This window comes from Zonotrichia leucophrys, chromosome 1 (assembly GCF_028769735.1).
Source record: "Zonotrichia leucophrys gambelii isolate GWCS_2022_RI chromosome 1, RI_Zleu_2.0, whole genome shotgun sequence".
Lineage (NCBI taxonomy): Eukaryota > Metazoa > Chordata > Aves > Passeriformes > Passerellidae > Zonotrichia > Zonotrichia leucophrys.
Window position 1 is genome coordinate 115,317,096 of NC_088169.1, and position 19,190 is coordinate 115,336,285.

The 19,190-nt window shown below is 54.3% G+C and overlaps 1 protein-coding gene and 1 long non-coding RNA gene across 3 annotated transcripts; one reads left to right on the forward strand and one right to left on the reverse strand.

Moving 5' to 3' along the window:
• Positions 1 to 1,035: 1,035 nt before the first annotated feature.
• On the reverse strand, positions 1,036 to 9,308 carry LOC135455310 (uncharacterized). 2 transcript variants are annotated; one of them, XR_010442306.1, is made up of 3 exons: positions 9,166 to 9,308; positions 6,560 to 7,876; positions 1,036 to 5,169 (listed from the first exon to the last, which is right to left on the reverse strand). It is a non-coding gene; the product is annotated as an uncharacterized LOC135455310 (long non-coding RNA). The 2 variants fall into 2 exon arrangements; XR_010442305.1 differs by having other exon boundaries at positions 6,556 to 7,876.
• On the forward strand, positions 6,029 to 15,923 carry P2RY2 (purinergic receptor P2Y2). Its single transcript, XM_064728424.1, has 2 exons — positions 6,029 to 6,220; positions 12,771 to 15,923. Exon 2 carries the CDS (start codon positions 12,775 to 12,777, stop codon positions 13,852 to 13,854), a length of 1,080 nt encoding a protein of 359 aa, XP_064584494.1. The 5' UTR covers positions 6,029 to 6,220; positions 12,771 to 12,774; the 3' UTR covers positions 13,855 to 15,923.
• The last annotated feature ends 3,267 nt before the right edge of the window (positions 15,924 to 19,190 follow it).

The following is a 19,190-nucleotide window of genomic DNA, read 5'->3' on the forward strand; positions in this document are numbered from 1 at the left end:
AGAACCAAGGCAGCAGTTCAGGGAGCAGCACCATCACCTCTCCTGGAAAACCCAGGAGCAGCCCTGGGAGATGGGACAGGAACCCTTGTGTTGTCCTGAGCTGCTCTGTGCACATTTGGATGCTGAGGTTTGCTCCATTTTCCAGCTGGGAAATGATGCTGGTGTGAGGGTTGGTCTCTGCAGAGGGAGGACACACAGCAGGTCTGTCTGTCCTTCCATCTCCTGGGCCACAGACTGATCCCCTCTGTCCCTGGGGATCATGGCATTCCTGTTCCCCTTGCCTCTCTCCTTGCCCACACATCTCTGCTCCTTAGGCACAACTTATCCTTCATTTAGAGAGAGCCTCACTGATTTCATCAAGCACCCAATCACTCTCCTCTTGTATTTAACTTGGAAACCCTTTCCTGTCATTCCAGGACTTGTTTGGACAAAAACCAAGTGCAGGACCAGCTGTGAGATCTGTCAAGCAAACTGGATGCCTCCAAAGCTTGTTGTGCAAACTTGGACTTCCCAGGAGGGCTGGGAGCACATTTTCATGGAATTAACCACTGGACGTGGGGAATTGGGTTCTGTTGAGCTCAGAACTGTCCACAGCTCCATGCCCAGCTCCTGGGGGACGTGCTGGTGCCAGGGGATGTCCAGGCCTGGAGTGCACACCCAGCATCCCAAGGCTTTCACTCCCAGCAGGGATCCCAAGCCAAGGAGGCGGCCTGGGAGACTCCGGATTAATCTCTGGAACGTGACCTTTCCATGCTGGGAGTGGTGGGAGAGATATTCTAACTGCAGTGGCACAGGTCCAGGGGAGCAACACCAGCCAGAACCTAGATAACAATATTGGCCTCCTGACAAGGACTCCTCAGGGCTGGGCTCCCTTTTCGGGCTGGGACAAATCCATGTGGGCACAATCATCTCCCACCTTCCCTCGCTGCTCCAGCCAGGAAAACTGGGGTTGGTCACAGAACTCTGCACTCCTGAGCCCACTTTGGGTCTAATTGGTGTGTTAAAAAAAATACAGGAAAACGCTATTTTAAAATAATGATGATGGAGGGGATTTTAAAACAGAGAAGATGAATTGCATCCATCCCGTGCAGGGAGGTTTTCCTGCCCAAGGCAGTGCTGGAATTCCCATCCCTGGAGGGATTTAAAGCCGTGTGGATGTGGCACCTGGGGACATGGGTCAGTGGTGGCCTTGGCAGTGCTGGGGGAATGGTGGCACCTGATGATCTTTAAGGTCTTTTCCAGCCTCTATGATTCCATTATTTGTATTGACAGTCAAAGCAGATCTAATGCTGTTTTTCTTCCAACAGGGTTTGTATCCATGGGGAAGCTGCTAAAGGATGGGCTGACCATAGGAGGATGTCACCAACCTTCTCCCAAAAGGCAAAAAGCAGGATGGGCGACCCAGAGACATTGGGACGGTGTGATGGTGCCCTCTCCATCCCCACCCATCCCTCCAATCCCCACATGATCAGTCTGGGCTCTGAGGAGACACTTGGTGTGATTCTTTCACCCATTTGAAGTGAATTTTGAATAAAATTGATGTGAATTTAATTTAGATGGACATCCAGGGGGCTCCAGGCAGGACTGGCCTCATGGGGCTGAGCTGGATAGGGATCTAAGGATCACCCCCCTTGTGTGGCGCTGAGGCTTTCTGGGGCCCAGGGCCATCCCTGGGGTGTCTCTGAGGGAATCTCCCCGAGGACACAAAGGTTCTTTGGAGCAGAAGGGGAAGGAAGTGATGTCAAAAGTCCCGTAGTGAGGACAAGTTTGTGTTTTGTTTTTTTTTTTAAACAAAGAGGCTCCAGGGTGGGACCCTGTGCTGGTCTCACTGCTGGGAGCTGGGAGCAAAAATAACAGCCCACAGAACTACTGGGAGATGGGTTTTTCTCCAGCACCAATGGGAACTTGCTCCTGAACCCTCTGGGGCTTTTCTTTGCTGTGGATGCCATGAGGATCAGGTGGAAAATGGGAGCCATGGGATGCCATGGGGGCCCTGCCACTCCATCCCTTGAAGCAATCTGCAGCTGGAGTTAACCCATCATGGGTTTGACCCCAGGCTGAGCTGCTGGTGGGTCAGCCAAGCTGTAACCCCACAAAATTTGGGGGTGATTGGACCCCAAATCCAGCTGCCCATGCCCATTGAATCCCAAGCTGCTGCCAGGGGTCCGGGCACAGCTGGGGCCACCCCTGCACAGCTCCCCAGCAGCTCTGCAAATAGAGAAAGGAGGAGAAAGGAGCCTTCTTTGGGAACCCCCAGCACTATTTTAGGCCAGGACCATTATGTGGATGCTGCTGGTTTTGGGAGGATTTGATTTGAGGAAATTTGTTTACTTGTGTTATTGAATGCCAGAATCACTGCAAAACCTCCCCCAGCAGCAAGTTCTGTCCTCCAGGACACCTCTTCCAGCAGCTCCTGCTGCTTCAGCTTGCTCAAACCCTCTTGAATGAGACCTTGAATGGGTTTGTTTGCCTTTTTTTTTTTTTTTTTAAATCTGCCTTATTTACTATTTTCAAGGCAGTCCCAGGGGAAGAGGAAGTGTCATGAAATCTGGCAGAAAACTCAGCATCTCTGCTCCTAAGAAAGCCATCAATGAGGCCAGCAAAAGCAGAGGTGACCCTGCCACAGCTGTCCTTGTTGAGTTTTGTGTCTTTTTTGTGACACCCCCTGTACAGGCTGCAGAGCAGAACCAAACCTGGGAACCCACAGCACACCCAGCCCCAGCCTATGGGTTAATTTTAATTTTAACACACCTGCCCTGGTGTGAGGTGCTTTATTTATTTATGGTCTTCCTAAAAGCACAAACACTTCTGGCCACAACAGGATGCTTGTGTTTAGGGCCTGGCAGGCAGCTCCTAATGCCTTGCCTCTTTGCAAGCATCATCTTGATGGGGGAAAATGCACTTGGAGCCTGAAAACCCCTCCAAAAACCTGGGTTGTGCAGGAGCTGGGAGGAAAAGTGAGTGGCAGCTCCATCACCTTCCTGATGGGGAGGAGGAGGAGGAGGAGGGGAGAGGCACCACATGCGCTCGGTGGGGAGGAAACGAAAGCTGGGCTGAAATAAAAAGCCCCAACCGCCGGTGGAGAAGAGAAAGTCCCCACCCAGATGGGCACAGCCACAGAGCAAAGCCCTCCCTGCACTGAGCAATGTGCTCAAGGCTCTCTGCCTGCGGCTGCTGGCCCCAGAGAGCCCCTTGCGCCTCAGGGCTCCCCCAATTCCCTGTTCCTCACGGAGCACCAGCCCCACACAGCAAAGGTTCCTCCCCCAGCTGCCTGGGCCTTTGCTGCCCCTATAAAATTGGTGGTCCTGAGTAGGAACATCCTGGAGGGACAATCCAGGCACCCTGGGAAGCTGCAAGGTCACATCAGCTCCCATGGATGTCCCTCCTGCCAGCCCAGTCACACAGGGCAGGGCTGCAGGCTCAGCCCAACACACCCCAACTGCCTTGCTTGCTGCACCTAAGGCTTTAAAAACAAAATAAAGCACAGAAAAGAAGGAGATTTGACACATGCCAGCACTCCCGCCGGTGTCTCTGTGTGTTTGAGCTGCACCCATGGGTGCAGTGCAGGCTCTGCTGTGGCCAGCCTGACCTCCCCGGTCCACCCATTCCTGTAGCACATTCCTGCCTGCTAGTCAACATGGGAATGTTTTGAAAGTGTCTTAGAAACCTGCTGGGCTGCCAAAAGGGTTGAAAAATGAAGCTGCAAAGGGAAACGTGGGGCTGCTTTCCAGGTCGGCTCGCCGCGTATTGCCTCTGTCTTCTGCATGCAGCTGCACAAACCAGTGGCTTTTCAACAGGATTTAAAACATCTGCCTCCTCCTTGGGCTGCTGTGGAGCTGGGAAAGGGAGATTTGGGGCAGGGGAGGCTCTGGTTTTGGGTGCCCTGGGTGATAGGACAGAAATGAGTAAGGTGGGTTAGGGTTGATGCCCTCCTTCCATCTCCCTCACGCCCAAACGAGAGGAGAAAAAGTAAAAAAGGGAAAGGAGAGGATTTTCCTTGCAGTGGGCAGTGAAGCTGGGAAGCTCCTGCCTGCTGGGACTTCAACCAGGCTGGGGAAAGGTCTGATGGGAAGAGGGCTCTCCAGGGGACACCTCCCTGCTCCAAAGAAGCTTTTAGAGAAACATCTCCTCAAGCAGCCCTCGCAGCCAGCCTGGCCATCAGTAATCACCCCTGCAGATGAGCCTGCCTCTTGTTTTTGAGCTGTTTGGCTCCATCCTGCAGAGGAAGAGCTGCAGGTGCTCAGACCTTGGAGGAGCAGGCTGGGGGAGATGGTGCCAGGCAAGGGATGCTGAGAGCAGCAGCATCATCCCACGGGTCACAGCTCCTGCACGGACAGCAACAGCTCCCTGGGCATCGTCCATCCCCTCTGGGCATCGTCCATCACCCCTGGGCATCGTCCATCCCCTCTGGGCATCGTCCATCCCCTCTGGGCATCGTCCACCACCCCTGGGCATCATCCATCCCTGGCAGGGGAAGGATTTGGAGGGCGAAACCAAGGTGCTGTGGCTGGGTGAGCCCAGCCTTTGCCCAGGAAGCGTTTCCAAACCCGGGAGGGATGGGCTGGGCAGGGCTCAGCAGCCAGGGCACCCGGCTGAGCCTCACTCAGGCATGTCCCTCCCTCTGGGCAGGCAGCAAGCCTGTCCTTCCTCCCTTATCAGCCCCAAATAGCTGCGATGTGATGTATTGTTTTCCCTCCTCAAACAAATTACATCAGAAGAAGGAAACAGGAATTTTTTTTTTTTTGCTCTTTTCTGGCATGGAGGTCCGTGAGCAAAAGCTCTGCAGCAGCGCTGTGTCCATGCCAGGAGTTCATATCCTCTCAAAGCCTCCTGAGCCAGCTGCCACCTTCTGCTGCTGAGTAATAGATGCCATTGGTGTCCTTCCCCTCCTCATCAGGGGCTTTGTGCCCTCCCAGCACAGCCAGGGGGCCCAAGGACCCCCAGATGGAATTAATCCAGCAGGGGAAGGAGGACCTGGCTGTCACCCAGGGACACAGATGGGGAATGCTCGGGGGAGCACTGGGGCTCGTGGTGGTGGAAAACAGCTGGGCCACCTGCACGTCATCCCCTGGGGCTGTGCCTGCTCCCCCAGCCCCAAAATCTCAAAGTTTCTCACCCAGATGAAGGAGGAAAGTTGGTCTGGACCTGGCCACTGCTTCCCTCGGGCACCTGCAGGAGAGGACAGGGTGTGAAGGTGCTGCTGGTGCTGGTGGCTCTCCTCAGCTTCCTGCAGGGCTCTGTGGGGACAGCAGGGCAAAGAGGGCACAGCAAGGAGCAAACCTCGAGCAAAGCTTCTGCCGTGTCCTCCTGGACACAGCAATGATGAAATGCCCCAACATCCCAGCCCTGGCATCAGTGGAAGTGAGTCCGGTCTCAGCCCCAGCTCCAGACCCATCCATGGTCCCATTCCCGGGCAGGAGGTAGGAGGGGTCCTGTCCTTGTCCTAACTCCGGCCCCATCCCCGGGGGAGGATTTGGGGGGCAATCACCTGTCTCCAATGTCAGTCCCAGTTCTGATGCTATCCATGCTCCCATTTCTGAAGGATTTGGGGGGCAATCACCTGTCTCCAGTGTCAGTCTCAGCTCTGATGCCATCCATGCTCCCATTTCTGGAGGATGGAGGGAGGGATATCTCCTATCCCAGCCCTAATCCCGGTCCCATTCCCGGGTGAGAAAGGGGAGAGCGGTCGGTGCCCAGCCCCGATCCCATCCACACTCTCACTCCGGGGCAGGGAGGGGGATCCCGCTCTGACCCGAATCCCGATCCCATCCACACTCCGGGCCAGGGAAGGGGATCCCGCTCTGTCCCTAATACCGCTCCCATCCACACTCCGGGGCAGGGAGGGGGATCCCGCTCGGACCCGAATCCCGACCCCATCCACAGCGCCATCCGGAGGGGAACAGAGGGGCGGCCGCACTGCGGTCCCGGTCCCACGCACGTTCCCATCCAGGGAGAAGAGAGCGCTCCTGTCCCGTCCCCGGGGGAAGGGGCGGTCCCGGCCCGGGCGGGGCAGCTCTGGCCCCGGTCCTGCCCCGTTCCAGCCCGGTTCCCAGCGCCGGGAGGGCGGCGCGGCCTCGGCCGGGCTCACACGCGGCACGGGCGGCACCGGGACAGGCGGCACCGGGGCGGGGGAAGGAGCAAAGCCGGGCATGGCACGGCCTCCCGAGCGGGGCCATCGGCGCTGAACCCCGGCACGGAGCCCCCGGCTCGGCATCGCCCGGTGAGCGCGGCTGCGGCGGGCGGGGGACAGCGGGGGGACCATGGTGGGGAGCATGGGGGGCATCCTGGGGGGATGCGGGGGTGCCCGCGACAAGGAAGGACGGGAGGCGACCTCCAGGGTGGTGTGGGAAACTCGTGAATGGGGTGGGAATGGGGACACGCACATGGGGGAGACGCGACACGCACGGGAGGTGGAAGGGGACACGCACACACATGGGTAGGGGACACCCACACACATGAATAGGGACACGCACACACATGAATAGGGACATGCTCACACGTGAACAGAGGACATGCACATACACGAATAGGGGGCACACACACACACGCACGTACTCACGGAGGTGGCGGTGGCACTTGTTGCTGTCTGGGTGACACAGCGCACCCAGCGCAGGGCGTGGGGCACGGCATGGACCGAGCCCAACCCCGGCTCTCCTCCTGTCACCCCCAGGTTCTGCCCGGAGTGCCACTAAAAAAGCCCCAAAGTGCCCCAAATGGGGCAGTGGGACCCGCAGCCGGCAGGGAGACGCTGGCCTGGGCGGGTGCTGGCACGAACGGGCATGCAGGGAAACCTCCTGCTCCTCTTCGCCTGAATTGTTGGGTTTTTTATGCATTAATTCACAATAATGTCTTTGCTGCTGAGTTTCTCCCTTCCCCGGGGAGTTCTCTGGCTGTTTGTCCGTGATTTCCTGCAGCTCAGGTTAAACCATGGAGCTGACTCCCTGCTTTGCTCCGTGTTTTTCCACCTCTTTGCATGCTGGGCTCCCTATGTAATTTCTCTGGGAGTGTTTTAATTTACACTGCAATGGTGACACTCTCATTTCAAACTGTTTGACTCCTTCTAGCAGCTCCTAACACCCCAAACACCCGTCTTCCCTGAGCTGGGCACTGGCTGACACCGCTGCAGGAACAACTTTTGGGGCAAAACATCCCATTTCTCTTTCTGTTCCAGTTTGCTTATCAGTTTATTGCAAAAGCCACTTGGCAACCCGCTGCCTTCCTGTGCACGAGGTGAGGAGCAGCAAACCCAGCTCTGGGGGCCACCAGCACTGGGGGATGGTCATTGCTGCCAAATTTGGGCCGTATCATTACTACCAAATTACTCTTGTTTTCCCTCAAACAACAGGTGGCTGATAGTTTGGGGGGCTCCATGCAAAGGGAGAGACCCCAAAACTCTCCGTTCCCCAAAGCACAGCCACATCCCGGGGCTTAGAGGGTTATAAAGGCCCCAAAAGGATTTCTGACGGGTCGTGGCACTGAGTGACTTTATCCTGTCTCTGCCCAGCGCGATTTTTATCTTGGGTTGTTGACAGGGAGCCAAAGCCACGAATAGTTCTCTGGCAGCCGAGCGTGCTGCCGGGCAGCCCCCACCAAAACCTGGCTGGGAACCACCCATGCAGCAAAGACGCTCCTGCCTCCATGGGACAAAAAATGCATCCCCCAAAGTCCTTTTTCTGCTGGTGCCACGGTGATTGCGTTGTCCTGGTTGTCCCCTGAGCGCCTTTGGTTTCTCCAGGGTGGTTGTGACTCCCTTGGTGTGGGCAGCAGGATGGGAGGTCTCCATGGAAATGTCCTTTCTCCCACATACGGAGCTTGTAGGGTCACCAAATCGGCCAGAAACTGGTGCCACACTCTTCCCTCTGACTGTTGCTTCCTCCTGTGGGCATTTAAAGGTCATGGAGGGCAAAACCAAAGTCAAACTCCTGACACAAACACCGCCTTGTACCTCCAGGAAGCCTAAAGGAGCCTAAGTGCTCAGGTTCCCCCATGGAATTAGTAAAACTGGAAGTTTGAGGGGTCAAATGGGATCTGCCCCTATCCCACAGCAGGGAAAAACAGGCAGGGAGCATCACCCTTGCTGAAGCAGGAAGGGAAGTGTTGGTGAAGGGATTAAATATTAAATATTGGCCAGGGTTGCTGTTTGCTTCCAGCAGGACCCATCCCCAGAGCTCTGCCGTGCTGGGAATTGAGTCAGGTTCTACTGAGTGAAGGTGGCCTTAATTACCATTGTCACTGCTGGTTTTAATGCTTTCTCAATTCACTGTAAAGCCACAGATTTGATTAATCTCAATTGGTTCCCCGTGGTGTGGAGCAAGGCAGGAGGCTTTGGTACCCCCAGGGAAGCAAAAGCTGGAAGGGAGATGGATTCAGGGAGGAATTCAGGGAGTTCCTTGGGGGAAACCAGAAATTCCCAGAGGAAGGGATTTCTCTCAAAGCAAAACCTTTTATTTGACCTTCAAACAAAGTCATGAAGTTCTTTTAAACTCGTTACATTTTTTTCTCCAGACTTTCTCTTCCCTTTTTAGCTTGGATCAAGTTACTGAAAAACCCTCTAGGAAACCAAAACACCCCCAGAAAAATATTTTTCACAGAGAAAACAAATTCAACTCTGCTGTTTCTCAGCCTGCTGACAAGAGGGGAAACTGAGGCAGCATTCCTGGAGTGGAGCTGCCCTCCAAAGCTGCTTTTTTGTAGGGACAGAAACAGAGATTCTTTGCAAGGTTTTGCTTTAATTGAGGCATTCTGGCTATTTTGGGGATGGAAGAAGGGGTAAACAGGGATAAAGGAGGGATGTTACCTGGCAGGGAGATGGACAAAGCCCCTTAAAGCTGGAAATGAATTTTGGGGTGCCTTGCCTTGGGATTGCGGGGGAGAAGCGCTGGGGATGATCCTCAGCCCACACTGGTGGATGGGGCCAGCCTGGAGGAGAAGGGCTCTGAAGGTCACTGTGGCAGAAAGGATCCAAGGGAAAGGGCAGATGGAAAGCAGCAGTTTGGGCAGGCTCAGATTTCGGATCCCATCTCACAGCTCCAAGCAGACAGGCTCGGGAGCACCCAAACACCTTCCCTGTTAGCTTTTGGTCACAAAGGCTCGGAACCACAGCCCCAGAGCAGTGAAAAACTGTTATTATCCTATTTTTGTTATCATATTTCTAGAGTCCCATACCTTCTGGGTGGTTTCCTCACACACAGCTCCTCACAGTAGTCCAGTTCCTGCTTCTCCATCAGGGCTCCTCCAAGACTCTCCCTGACCAGCCAACCACCCCCTTTTATCCCAGTTATCTTCACTGGCCACAGCTGCAGCCCATCTAGAACAACTAGGATTGGGGCAAGGCCACTTACACAATACAGAGATTTTACTGAGACTCATAGGCCACCTATACAATACATAGATTTCGCTATAACTCAAAGGCCACCTATACAATACATACTAAGATTCAATGGCCACCTACAATAAACGATCCCAGGTCGTTTTGCTTGCCAGAGTCTCGAGTGGTTCCTGGTCCTGAGCGAGGATTTTGATGAGTCCAGGCAATGCCTCAGAATGAGGGCAGGGAAAACACCCACATTCTCCACATGTCCTTTGGAAGGGAGTCAGGGAGAAGATGTGCTGAATGAAGGGATCGTGGTTTCAGCCTCAGCATTAAACAGTGGGAGCTGTGGCACCACCAAGGGCTGCTTCTGTGAGGTCCTGCTGGGAAATTAATCCACATTAATTATTTGGGAAGGCCAATTAAACCTCATCAGCCCCCTGTGAAAACGTATTAATCGCAGCCGTGACTTGGTTGCTCTTTGCTGTGTTCAGTGACTTTGCTGCTGCCTGGCAAATTCCAGCTGGGATGGCACTGGGAATGCTGGAAAATGGGGCAGAAATCAGGAGCCAAGGCCTTTACTTGGGATTTCAGTGCCCATCCCGTGGGCTCCCTGTGGAGTGCTGCCCATCCCTCAGCTGCCCGTGACCTTCTCCCATGACAGCCCCCTCCTCTCCCCTGCTGCCTGATCCAAGTATCCCTGCAGATCCAGTTACAGGAGCGTTTTGGGATGCTGACTTCACGTGCACGTGCCTGTGGGTGCTGTATTTGAGGGCAGTGATCTGCCCAGGCTGCTCTCCTGTGCTGCCCTCATCCTCTGGCACTGAGGTTTTCTGGGAATAAACTCATGGGATAAACGGGTCCACACTGCAGAGGGAGGGATGGCCCAGCCACTGCAGCCTGCACGTGGTTCAACACGGAGGAAACTGTGAGTGGATGGCACCCAAAAAGCTGTGCCTGGTCAATGCCAGAGGAAAAGCCTCCCACTGTGACCTCAGAAGGGGCCAGGAGATGAAGTGATGGGGCAGATGCAGGTGGTTCTCACCAAAGCATCGTGGTTTGTTTGCTTTTGGGCATCACAGAAGTGTTCATCCCGCTTGGCATGCTCAGGGATTGCTGGTTCCTCTCCCTCCCCTCATCCTGGGGCTGGGGGAGTCACAGCTGGCATTTGTGGCACCCGTGGGCACAGCAAAGGGCAGTGCCAGCTGCCAGCCCTTGTTCCCTCACGTGCCTTGGCTGGCCTGGCCTCTCCAGCTCGCTGCGGATGCAGTGATGGGGTGGACTGCAGCCACGGGCCCTGCACACACAGCACGTTTTGTCCTAGGGATTCTGGGCAAAACGAGGCTAAAAGAGAGAGAAAGAAAGGCTTTTGCATTGCCAGAAGGGAAAGGAGGGAGAGCACAGCAGCAAGGACAAGGCTGCATTCAAACTAAGCAGCAAACACCGTTTGCTCCTTGTCCGGAAGGTGGAGATGAGGGACCAGGCACAGGAGATTCCCCACCTTGGCTTAGGGATGGAGCATGGCTGGGTTTTCTCCCTGGGGTCTCAGGAGCCTGTGGGAAGCTGAGCTGGAATTCAGGGTGATCTCCCCCCATCAGTGCTCCGGAACCCTTCCCTGAGCCTTTGGGGCATCTTGTGTGGCTTCCCTCGGTCACGGTGGCCTGCCCAGCCTGTTTCATCAGCTGCCAGCTCTGTGGGCAACCTCTGTCTGCTTGGCCACAGAGCTGCACAGCTCAGAGGGAAGGAAGGAAGAAATTGCAGAGAACAGCAGCTGGAAAATGTTTTCCCATCTTCCAGAGCTCTGTTAACCCTCTCCATCCACAGCCACGCTGCTGAGGGCTCGGGGGGAGCAGGATGGGAGCAAAGCTGAGCTGAGTGCAGGAGAAGCAAAACCCCGAGGCCAGGACAGTGCTGGCTCCTGATTTTCATCACAGAGTGGTTCCCAAAGTTGTACTGGGGTTTTTCAGATATTGCAGATTAGCTGGGGGGTGAGTGTGGTTTCCACTCCTGTCCTTGGGAAGTGTGAGCCTCAGTCAGCCCTGTTCCTGCTCTGCTCCAAGGGGAAAGCAGCAGGATGGGGAAACATCATCAGGGATGGTGTCAGTGCACTTCTGGACAGGTTGTTTGATCCAGTCCCTGCAGCAAGGACTGAAATTATCCCCTGGTGATGGGCTGGAAGCATCACTTCATCCCCTCTCCCTCAGCAAGCAGTTGTCAAGGTGCTTTTTAGTACCAAAGTGCTTTACTTTGGTGAGAGACCACCCAGGCTGGCAGCTTTGCCTCCTTCCCTACAGCATCTGGGTTGGGATAGCTCTGGATGTGGTGTTTATTCTGCCAGAAAGGGCATGGCCACACTGTCCCTCAGCATGGTGGCACCAAGTTAGAGCTGAGCCCTTCACCCGAAAAGGCCAGGATTGCTCTTTCCCACCTGAAATCCTGGTGAGGTTTGGGCCAGGGTACATCCCACACGCTCATTCCAAGGGCACCTTTCCTCAGAGCCTTTCTCCTGCAGGAGCTTTTGCCTCCCTGTGACCCCCCATTCCCACGGGCTTCCCGTAAGGCAGGGAACAGCAGGGACACCAATCCGGCTCCTCTTACGGGAAGGGAGGAAATGCATTTTAATTTGATTCCTGACCCATGGGCTCGCTCAGAGATCGTGTGTCAGCAGAGCCCAGGGCACAAAAGGGCCCTTGTCCCTCCTCTCAGACAGGCCAGGCTCTGTGTGTCTGCAGAGACCCTTTCAAGGCCATTTTTCTCCTCCCAGCTAATCAGTCCCGTGCAGAAACCAGCTCTGCACAAGCAGGGCTCAAGGCCAGCGAGCAGGACTGTGACCTGGCCACTGTCAGCCCAACACTAAACCCATTAAAGACCCCTCGTCCTCATCAGCAGCCAAGCCAGAGCCCCTATGGTGGAGACCCTGCTCCTTTTGGCAAGGTTTGATTACAGGGTGTGATGAGGTTTGCCCTACCAGAAGGAGCTGAAGACCTCTGAAACGGTCACGAGGTTTGCGCGCTGAAATTCCACTTTCTAATCCTCTCTGCCTGGAATTTAGCAGGATGCATTTCTAGTGGTGCTCAGCTGAGTCACCCCTTGTGGCTGGTTAAACACAGAATGGAGCATCTTTCCTGTTCTGAGATGCAGGAGAGCAAATTTCTGTGTGAACCTGGTGGGAAGGGAGGTTTGGGACATTGTGCTGGGCTGCAGGAGCTCTGAGGTGGAGTCCCACATCTGGCCTGGGGTTTGTTGGTGCCTTTCAAGCAGCTCAGTTCTTCCTCTGTGCTCCAGATGCAAAAAGAGGTGGAATAAAACTCACCTCATCCACCTGACTGTAATTCCTCCATGCCAGGATCTGCTCAGTTGTGTCACCAACACCGTGAGGCCGTGGTGTCTGTGGCCAGTGATGTGCTGCCCTCTTGAGCCATTGTCTCCGTGTGCTTACAGCCTCTTTGCTTTCCCCCAGGGTGATGGAGAACCTGACAACTCCTCCAGCCTGGACCAGGGTCACCAACAGCTCCTTGGAGCCGGGTGGCACGGACGACAACCCCTACAAGTGCGTGTTTGACGAGGACTTCAAATACGTCCTGCTGCCCGTCTCCTACGGCATCGTGTGCGTGGTGGGGCTCTTCCTCAACCTGCTGGCCCTCTACGCCTTCATCTTCAGGATCAAGACCTGGAACGCCTCCACCACCTACATGTTCAACCTGGCCATAAGCGACACGCTCTACGTGGTGTCCCTGCCCCTCCTGGTCTACTACTACGCCATGGGGGACAACTGGCCCTTCAGCGCGGGGCTGTGCAAGCTCGTGCGCTTCCTCTTCTACACCAACCTCTACTGCAGCATCCTCTTCCTGCTGTGCATCAGCATCCACCGCTTCCTGGGCATCTGCTACCCGCTCAAGTCGCTGCGCTGGGGCCACGTGCGCCACGCGCGCAAGGTCTCGGTGGCCGTGTGGCTGGTGACCGTGGTGTGCCAGTGCCCCGTGCTCTTCTTCGTCACCACCAGCGCCAAGGGCGACGCCATCACCTGCCACGACACCTCCAGCAAGGAGCTCTTCGGGCAGTTCGTCATTTACAGCTCGGTGATGCTGGTGCTGCTCTTCTGCATCCCCTTCCTCGTCATCATCGTCTGCTACTGCCTGATGGCCCGGCGGCTGCTCCAGCCCACCCGGGGCATTTCCCGCCTGTCCCGCTCCAAGAAGAAGTCGGTGAAGATGATCATCATCGTCCTGGTGGTCTTCATTGTTTGTTTTCTTCCTTTCCACGTCACCCGTACCTTGTACTACTCCTTCCGGAGCTGGGACCTGAGCTGCCAGACCCTCAACGCCATCAACCTGGCCTACAAGGTGACTCGTCCCCTGGCCAGCACCAACAGCTGCTTGGATCCCATTTTGTATTTCTTAGCAGGGCAACGATTTATGAGGTTTGCGGGCAACAAAGTGCCGTGGAAGCCTCAGAACGAGGTGGCTCTGGGCATCGTGCCCAACAGTCACCTGGGAACCAGCAGCGACACGGACACACAGCTCTCCAAGGATCTGAAATCCTAGCTCTGCCCCGCAGCAGCAGGGTTGGTCCTGGCTGTGAAGGGAGGACAGGATGCTCTGGGGCCCGAGGCTTTGGGTGTTTGGGGTGCCTGGGCTTGCCCCCGCTCCGGCGTGGTCTGTGTCAAGCGCGCTGCTCTGCTTGTTTTGCTGTACTTTTTTCAGGAAGGTGCAGCTGTGGTTGCACACATGAACCCTGGTCTGTGGCTCTGCATCCCAGGCTGCCCCTCTGATCAACGCTGAGGTGACCAAATCTGGGGAACAAATCGTGCCCTGAGTGCCCTGAGTCATTTTCCCAAGCAAGAACACCGTGTGCAGAAAGTGCCCCTAAAGAATTCTGTTTGCAGATTGCCTGGCACACGGGGAGTTGGAGTTCCTCTGTGCCTTGGCAAGGCAGGAAGGGCTTTGGGGGGATGAGGAGAGGCAGCTGCAGTTCTGCTGAGCAGCTTGATGCAAATGTCAAGGACGAGTAGCACCCACAGAGGAAAGGGTCTCTCCCACAGCTTTGCATCCCTGCAGAAATGCTCTCCCAGCTTCAAGCTGGCAGAGCAGGGATGGGATTCCCAGCTCCTGTCCAAGGGCTGCCTTCCCACTAACCTGATGGACATTCCATCCCACTGGAGTGCCCTGGTAGCAGCCCACTGGAGTTTACTGGTACCATCCAGCAGGTCCCCTGTAGGTTTCTCCAGTGAGGCCAACATCTTCCAAAAAACCCATTAGTGCTTCCCAACAGCAGCAGTCACCCTTTAAAAGCTTTCAGGAACCTGCAGCTTCCAGCTGCTGGCTGTTAATAATCATCTCCAGCTCATTAAAATTTAAGGTGAGCTCTTCATGTATTTTTTTTTAACCCCCTTCCTGGTGACTCATGTTTCCAGCCCAGCAGCAAAGACCTGAGTTCATCCCCTTGGCTGAGCGCTGCCATGTCCCCATTGCTGTCCCTCAGAGGTGACAAAATTTGCCAGCACCAAACCCCGAGTTGAGGAGCTGCAGGTGGTGCTGAGCTTCAGCCCATTCTGCCTGGATTTGTAAAAAATGTCCACAGAACATTTCACCTGAAGGTGCTCTTGGTGTTTTTCCCTGCAGTTGTTGGGTTGGAGAGCCCAGAGCCCAGGTCCGTGGTTTCCCTGCCAGGAGGACGCTGATTCCTCCCCCCAAAAATGAAAATTGCTGGAGCTGCAGCACTGGACGAGTCACATTTTGTAGAAGCTCTGTTTCAGGACTAGGCAAACACATCTGATGTTGGCTTAGACCCAGGCCTTAGCTTCTCCCATCCTTCCTTCTTGACAAGTTTGGTGGAGACAAAGGCACACGGTGCTGTCACCAGGTGTGTTCAGTCACGGGTGACTGGGACCGTTCAGGGCTAACTGGGAGTTCCTGTGCTCCCACCCCAAAGGGGAGCTCTTGTCCCAACCAGCACTGTCACAACCACAGCAGGCAAAGGCAAACAGGACATCTGCAGGGTGGTTCATGCCACCCTCGAGTGTGTTTGGGATAGGATTGGGTAAAGAGTGGCCTTGCACCATGGCAGCAGCTTTATTCCTTTGTTCTTGTGGAGGGAGCTTGGCCTGATGGGGAGGGTCATGGCACAGTCACTGGGGCGAGACAAACAGCTGGGAGAAATGAATTCAGCCAGGGCACTGAGCTGGTACAAACATCACTCCAGGCCAGGCCTTGCCCACCTCCCACCCTTGCCAAAAAGCAGCGGGGACACGCTCCGTGCTCTGAATAATTCAACAAAAACATACCCAAAGTTTCCTCCTCTGGTCCTGCTTGGACATCCCAGCTCCCTCTGAGCTGGCCACCACCCTGGCAGCACTGGCAGTGCCATCAGGGGTGTCCCTCATCCTGTGGTCCCCATCCCAAGTGATCCCACTGGCCAATGCAGAGCACTTGGAGAGGTACCAGCTGGAAATCTGGCTCTAGACTCTTTTTTGTTTTTGTTTGTAAAAGCACTAACTTATACTAGAGAGAAAAAAAAAGAAGGTGAGTTTTATGACAGTGACTGTACATTTTTATTTTTGTAACATGCAAACACCTCAGATTTCTGACAGTAAATGAGTTTATTTCTACTACAAGCACTTCTCTGCTGTCTCCTCTGGTATGTACAAAGATGGGTATTGTGGGTAGACACTGGGTTGTTGAGTACCATGGAAATATTTTAAGCTCCAGGTACAGCTGTCCACTCCTTTGTATATCTAATTCAATGAATTCAATCTCCACTTGAATTCAAGATTTTCATGCCACCAGTTCTGGAAAAATCCAGAGACAGCTCTGAGGTCATGGCAGGACAAAACTCCTTGGAGTGTGACAAATTCAATAGCCAACCTTTTTTGTTTGTGTGCCCATGGTCTTGGTAGATTCTCCTAGGCTGCTCTTGCTGAAGACTAGAATAAATTGTTAGATTAAGTAATTAATTAACAAATCTCAAAATAATTAGTCTCCCATCCCATATAACTTATTTTGTTTTTCTGGCTCTCCCAGCCACTCAGAAGCCACCAAAACAAGATGTTGGAAACCTCTGGTTCTCAGAGGGGTTCCTCTCTGGGGACACTGCCCAGGGACCAAGGGCTCACACGTGAATAGGTTTCACTTCTGGGATTTAGAGCATCCTTCCCAAATCTTTCCTGCAATGACTCTGCACAGCTCATAGCAGCCCTGAGTCACCCAAACCCAAGAATGAGAATTAAGGAAGAGAAGCAGCCACTGATGGGGAGCACAGAGGCTGTGCAGAGGAACGAGCAGAAAAAAGCCACCCAGCCACGCCAAGTGGTCACAAACCACTTTTCCTAAATATCCCTTAGCACAGGCAGCAGGAAGGGAAAGTTGAGAGCACTGATGCTTTCCTGCCAAGGCAACAAATCTGCCACACGGGCTGGAGGGAAATGCACACTTGTGCTGGGCCTTCCCAGCATCCCATGAGAGCTTTTCCTTCCTGATCGTGCCTTCCTAGGAAGCAGGCCCTTAATGGGACAGTGGCAGGCAATGGGCCATGCTGTTACTGTAAACACTTGGTGCTTCCACCTCTTCTTCCAAGCCCTGTCTCCATTTTTATTCGGCTTTTCTGCCTTGGGGGTTGATTATCCAGAGGAACAAGTCTGTCTGCCCCTCCAAGTCATCCCTGGCCAGTTTGATTCAGGGACAAGGTTGCCACACTGCTGAGCTCCTAATAATTTAATTGTGACATGAAGGAGTTGTCACCCAACAGCTCAAAATCTGTTTTTGACACCAGAGAAACCTCCCCCATGCCAGAGCCTGAGGTGGCTTTGGGAGAGTGATATGAGAGGCCCAAAGCCACCACCCAGCAGGCCAAAGCTGTGTTCAAACAGGGGGCAATTCCCAAATCCCACAGCCCAATATTATTGCAGAAATTCCCCCAGTATGGATGGGCCAAGGCAGCAGTTGCTCAGGGAGAAACCAAGCCAGTGGGTGTTTGAAATAACACATCAATCACCCAGCTTTGTGAGGAGTTTATTTGAAGACTTTCACAGCTTCAATACCAATATTTGCAGACTCTGACAAATAAACGCTCATGGAAACCTGGAAGTTTAAAATAACCCTTTAAAAAAATGATTTCTCCTCAAATACCTGCAGTTTTAAGCCCTGGCTAAGCACCAACATTTTGGGGGTATTTTGGGGAGCAGCTGGGTTGTGCACATGTAGGCACACATGCATGTGTTGTATATAAGTACACAGATCCCCACAACCTCACTTATCCATACTTTGGGATTGGGGAAGTGTTTGAATCCTCAATCCTTTTGCCTGACCTCCCAAGGACAGAGGAAAACACTCAGAAACAAAACCCAAAAAATTCAGAAAAAAATCAGCCAGAAAAACCCCAAAACCTAATTTATACAAGAGCAGCAATTCCACAAATCCTCCCAGCCAGCTGAAACCTTCCTGGCTGTGGCTCCTCACTCCTGAGATGAGCTGCAAGGTCTCAGCTCGGTGCTGGAGGCTCCCATTTTTGCAGCCCCCTTTGATGCTGCTGGTGGGAGAGCAGGAGATTCTCCCACCAGACCCTTCTCCTCTGCTTTTGCCCCTCACTGTGGGAAGGCACCGTGTCAAAACCCCATTCCCAACCCCACTTAAATCCTGGGGGAGCCTTGAGATGCCCTCAAACCACCAAGCTCCCACCTTTGAACTTGGACAGAAAGGGGTGAGGGGTTTTCAGCAGAGATCTCAGCCTGTGGGGGCCTTGGGAGATGGTGGGAGGTACGTGGAGGATGCTGGGCCCAGCCGTGCAAAATCCATCCTGATTTTTAATGGAGTTCCTCTGAATAGGCTGAACCTGCAGCAGCAGAGTCCTCTGCTGGTGCCAAGGGGATGTGCCAGCAGCAGGGGCCTTGTCCCAGGCTGGCACTGGGCACTCACAGCCACTCCAGGCACGGTCCTGACTTTCATCCATGGCACTTTCCAGGGAATGGGGAAGTTTTCTGTTCACTTTCAAGTTTTCCTTGTGTGGTTTCTCCTCCTGTGATCTGTGGTTTTAATGACGGGGGAAGAGCCTGGTCACCATCAAATCACCATCCAGTCTCCCACCTGCTGTTCCAGCTCCATTCCTTCCCCCTGATGCTCATTTAACATGCTGCCATCCTTTTCCTCAGCTGGGTTGGAAAAAAGTGGGTTGGAAACTGGCTGGACACCTTTGGGAAAGGATGGATGTGTATGGATGGAGGTGGAGGCCGCTTGGCACCCATGTTGGGAATGTCCTTGGTATGTGGTGGGGCTTCCCCACAGCACTGCCTTTGGAAATAAGCTTATTTCAGATAAATCCCTGATCAGTCATTCATCTGGGCCCTGAAACTCCCTGCAAAGCTCCTCTGCTGAGAAGCAGGAGGATGGGAAGTGGTTCCTGAGCTTGTCCAGGTGAGCAGCTCCACCACCCTGAGCCGGATGTGGTCCTTGCCCTGCTCCTGCTCCATGCCTTGGGTGCCTTTTGCAGCCTGGCAGCAGGACAAGGTGCCACGTGGGTGCCAGCACAGCCTGTTTGCAAACAGGGTGCGGGTTCGTGGCCTGTGGAACGAGTCCATCTGGTCCCAAAGGAGCCCTGGGATGGGGCTGCAGAGCAGGCTGGGAGCTCCTGTGGGGTGTCCGGCTCCTTGGTGCCATCCTCTCGCTGCAGGAAGGGGAGGTGCTCAGGGAATCCATTCTTCTGGTCCTCCCTGGGCAAACCAGCTCAGCTGGGAGTTGCTGAATGACCCAAATCATCCCTAAATAGCTCCTGCATCCCTATGTTCAGCAAGATGCCGATACTCCAAAGCCTCACCCTCCAGCATCCTCCCAGGCTGAGCTCACAGGGCTGGCACACAAAAATAACTCCCTGGGGGCAGAGGGTGGGTGGG

Bases quoted from the DNA above. Each gene is read 5' to 3' on its own strand.
- P2RY2 (XM_064728424.1), top strand. From the start codon at position 12,775: ATGGAGAACCTGACAACTCCTCCAGCCTGGACCAGGGTCACCAACAGC.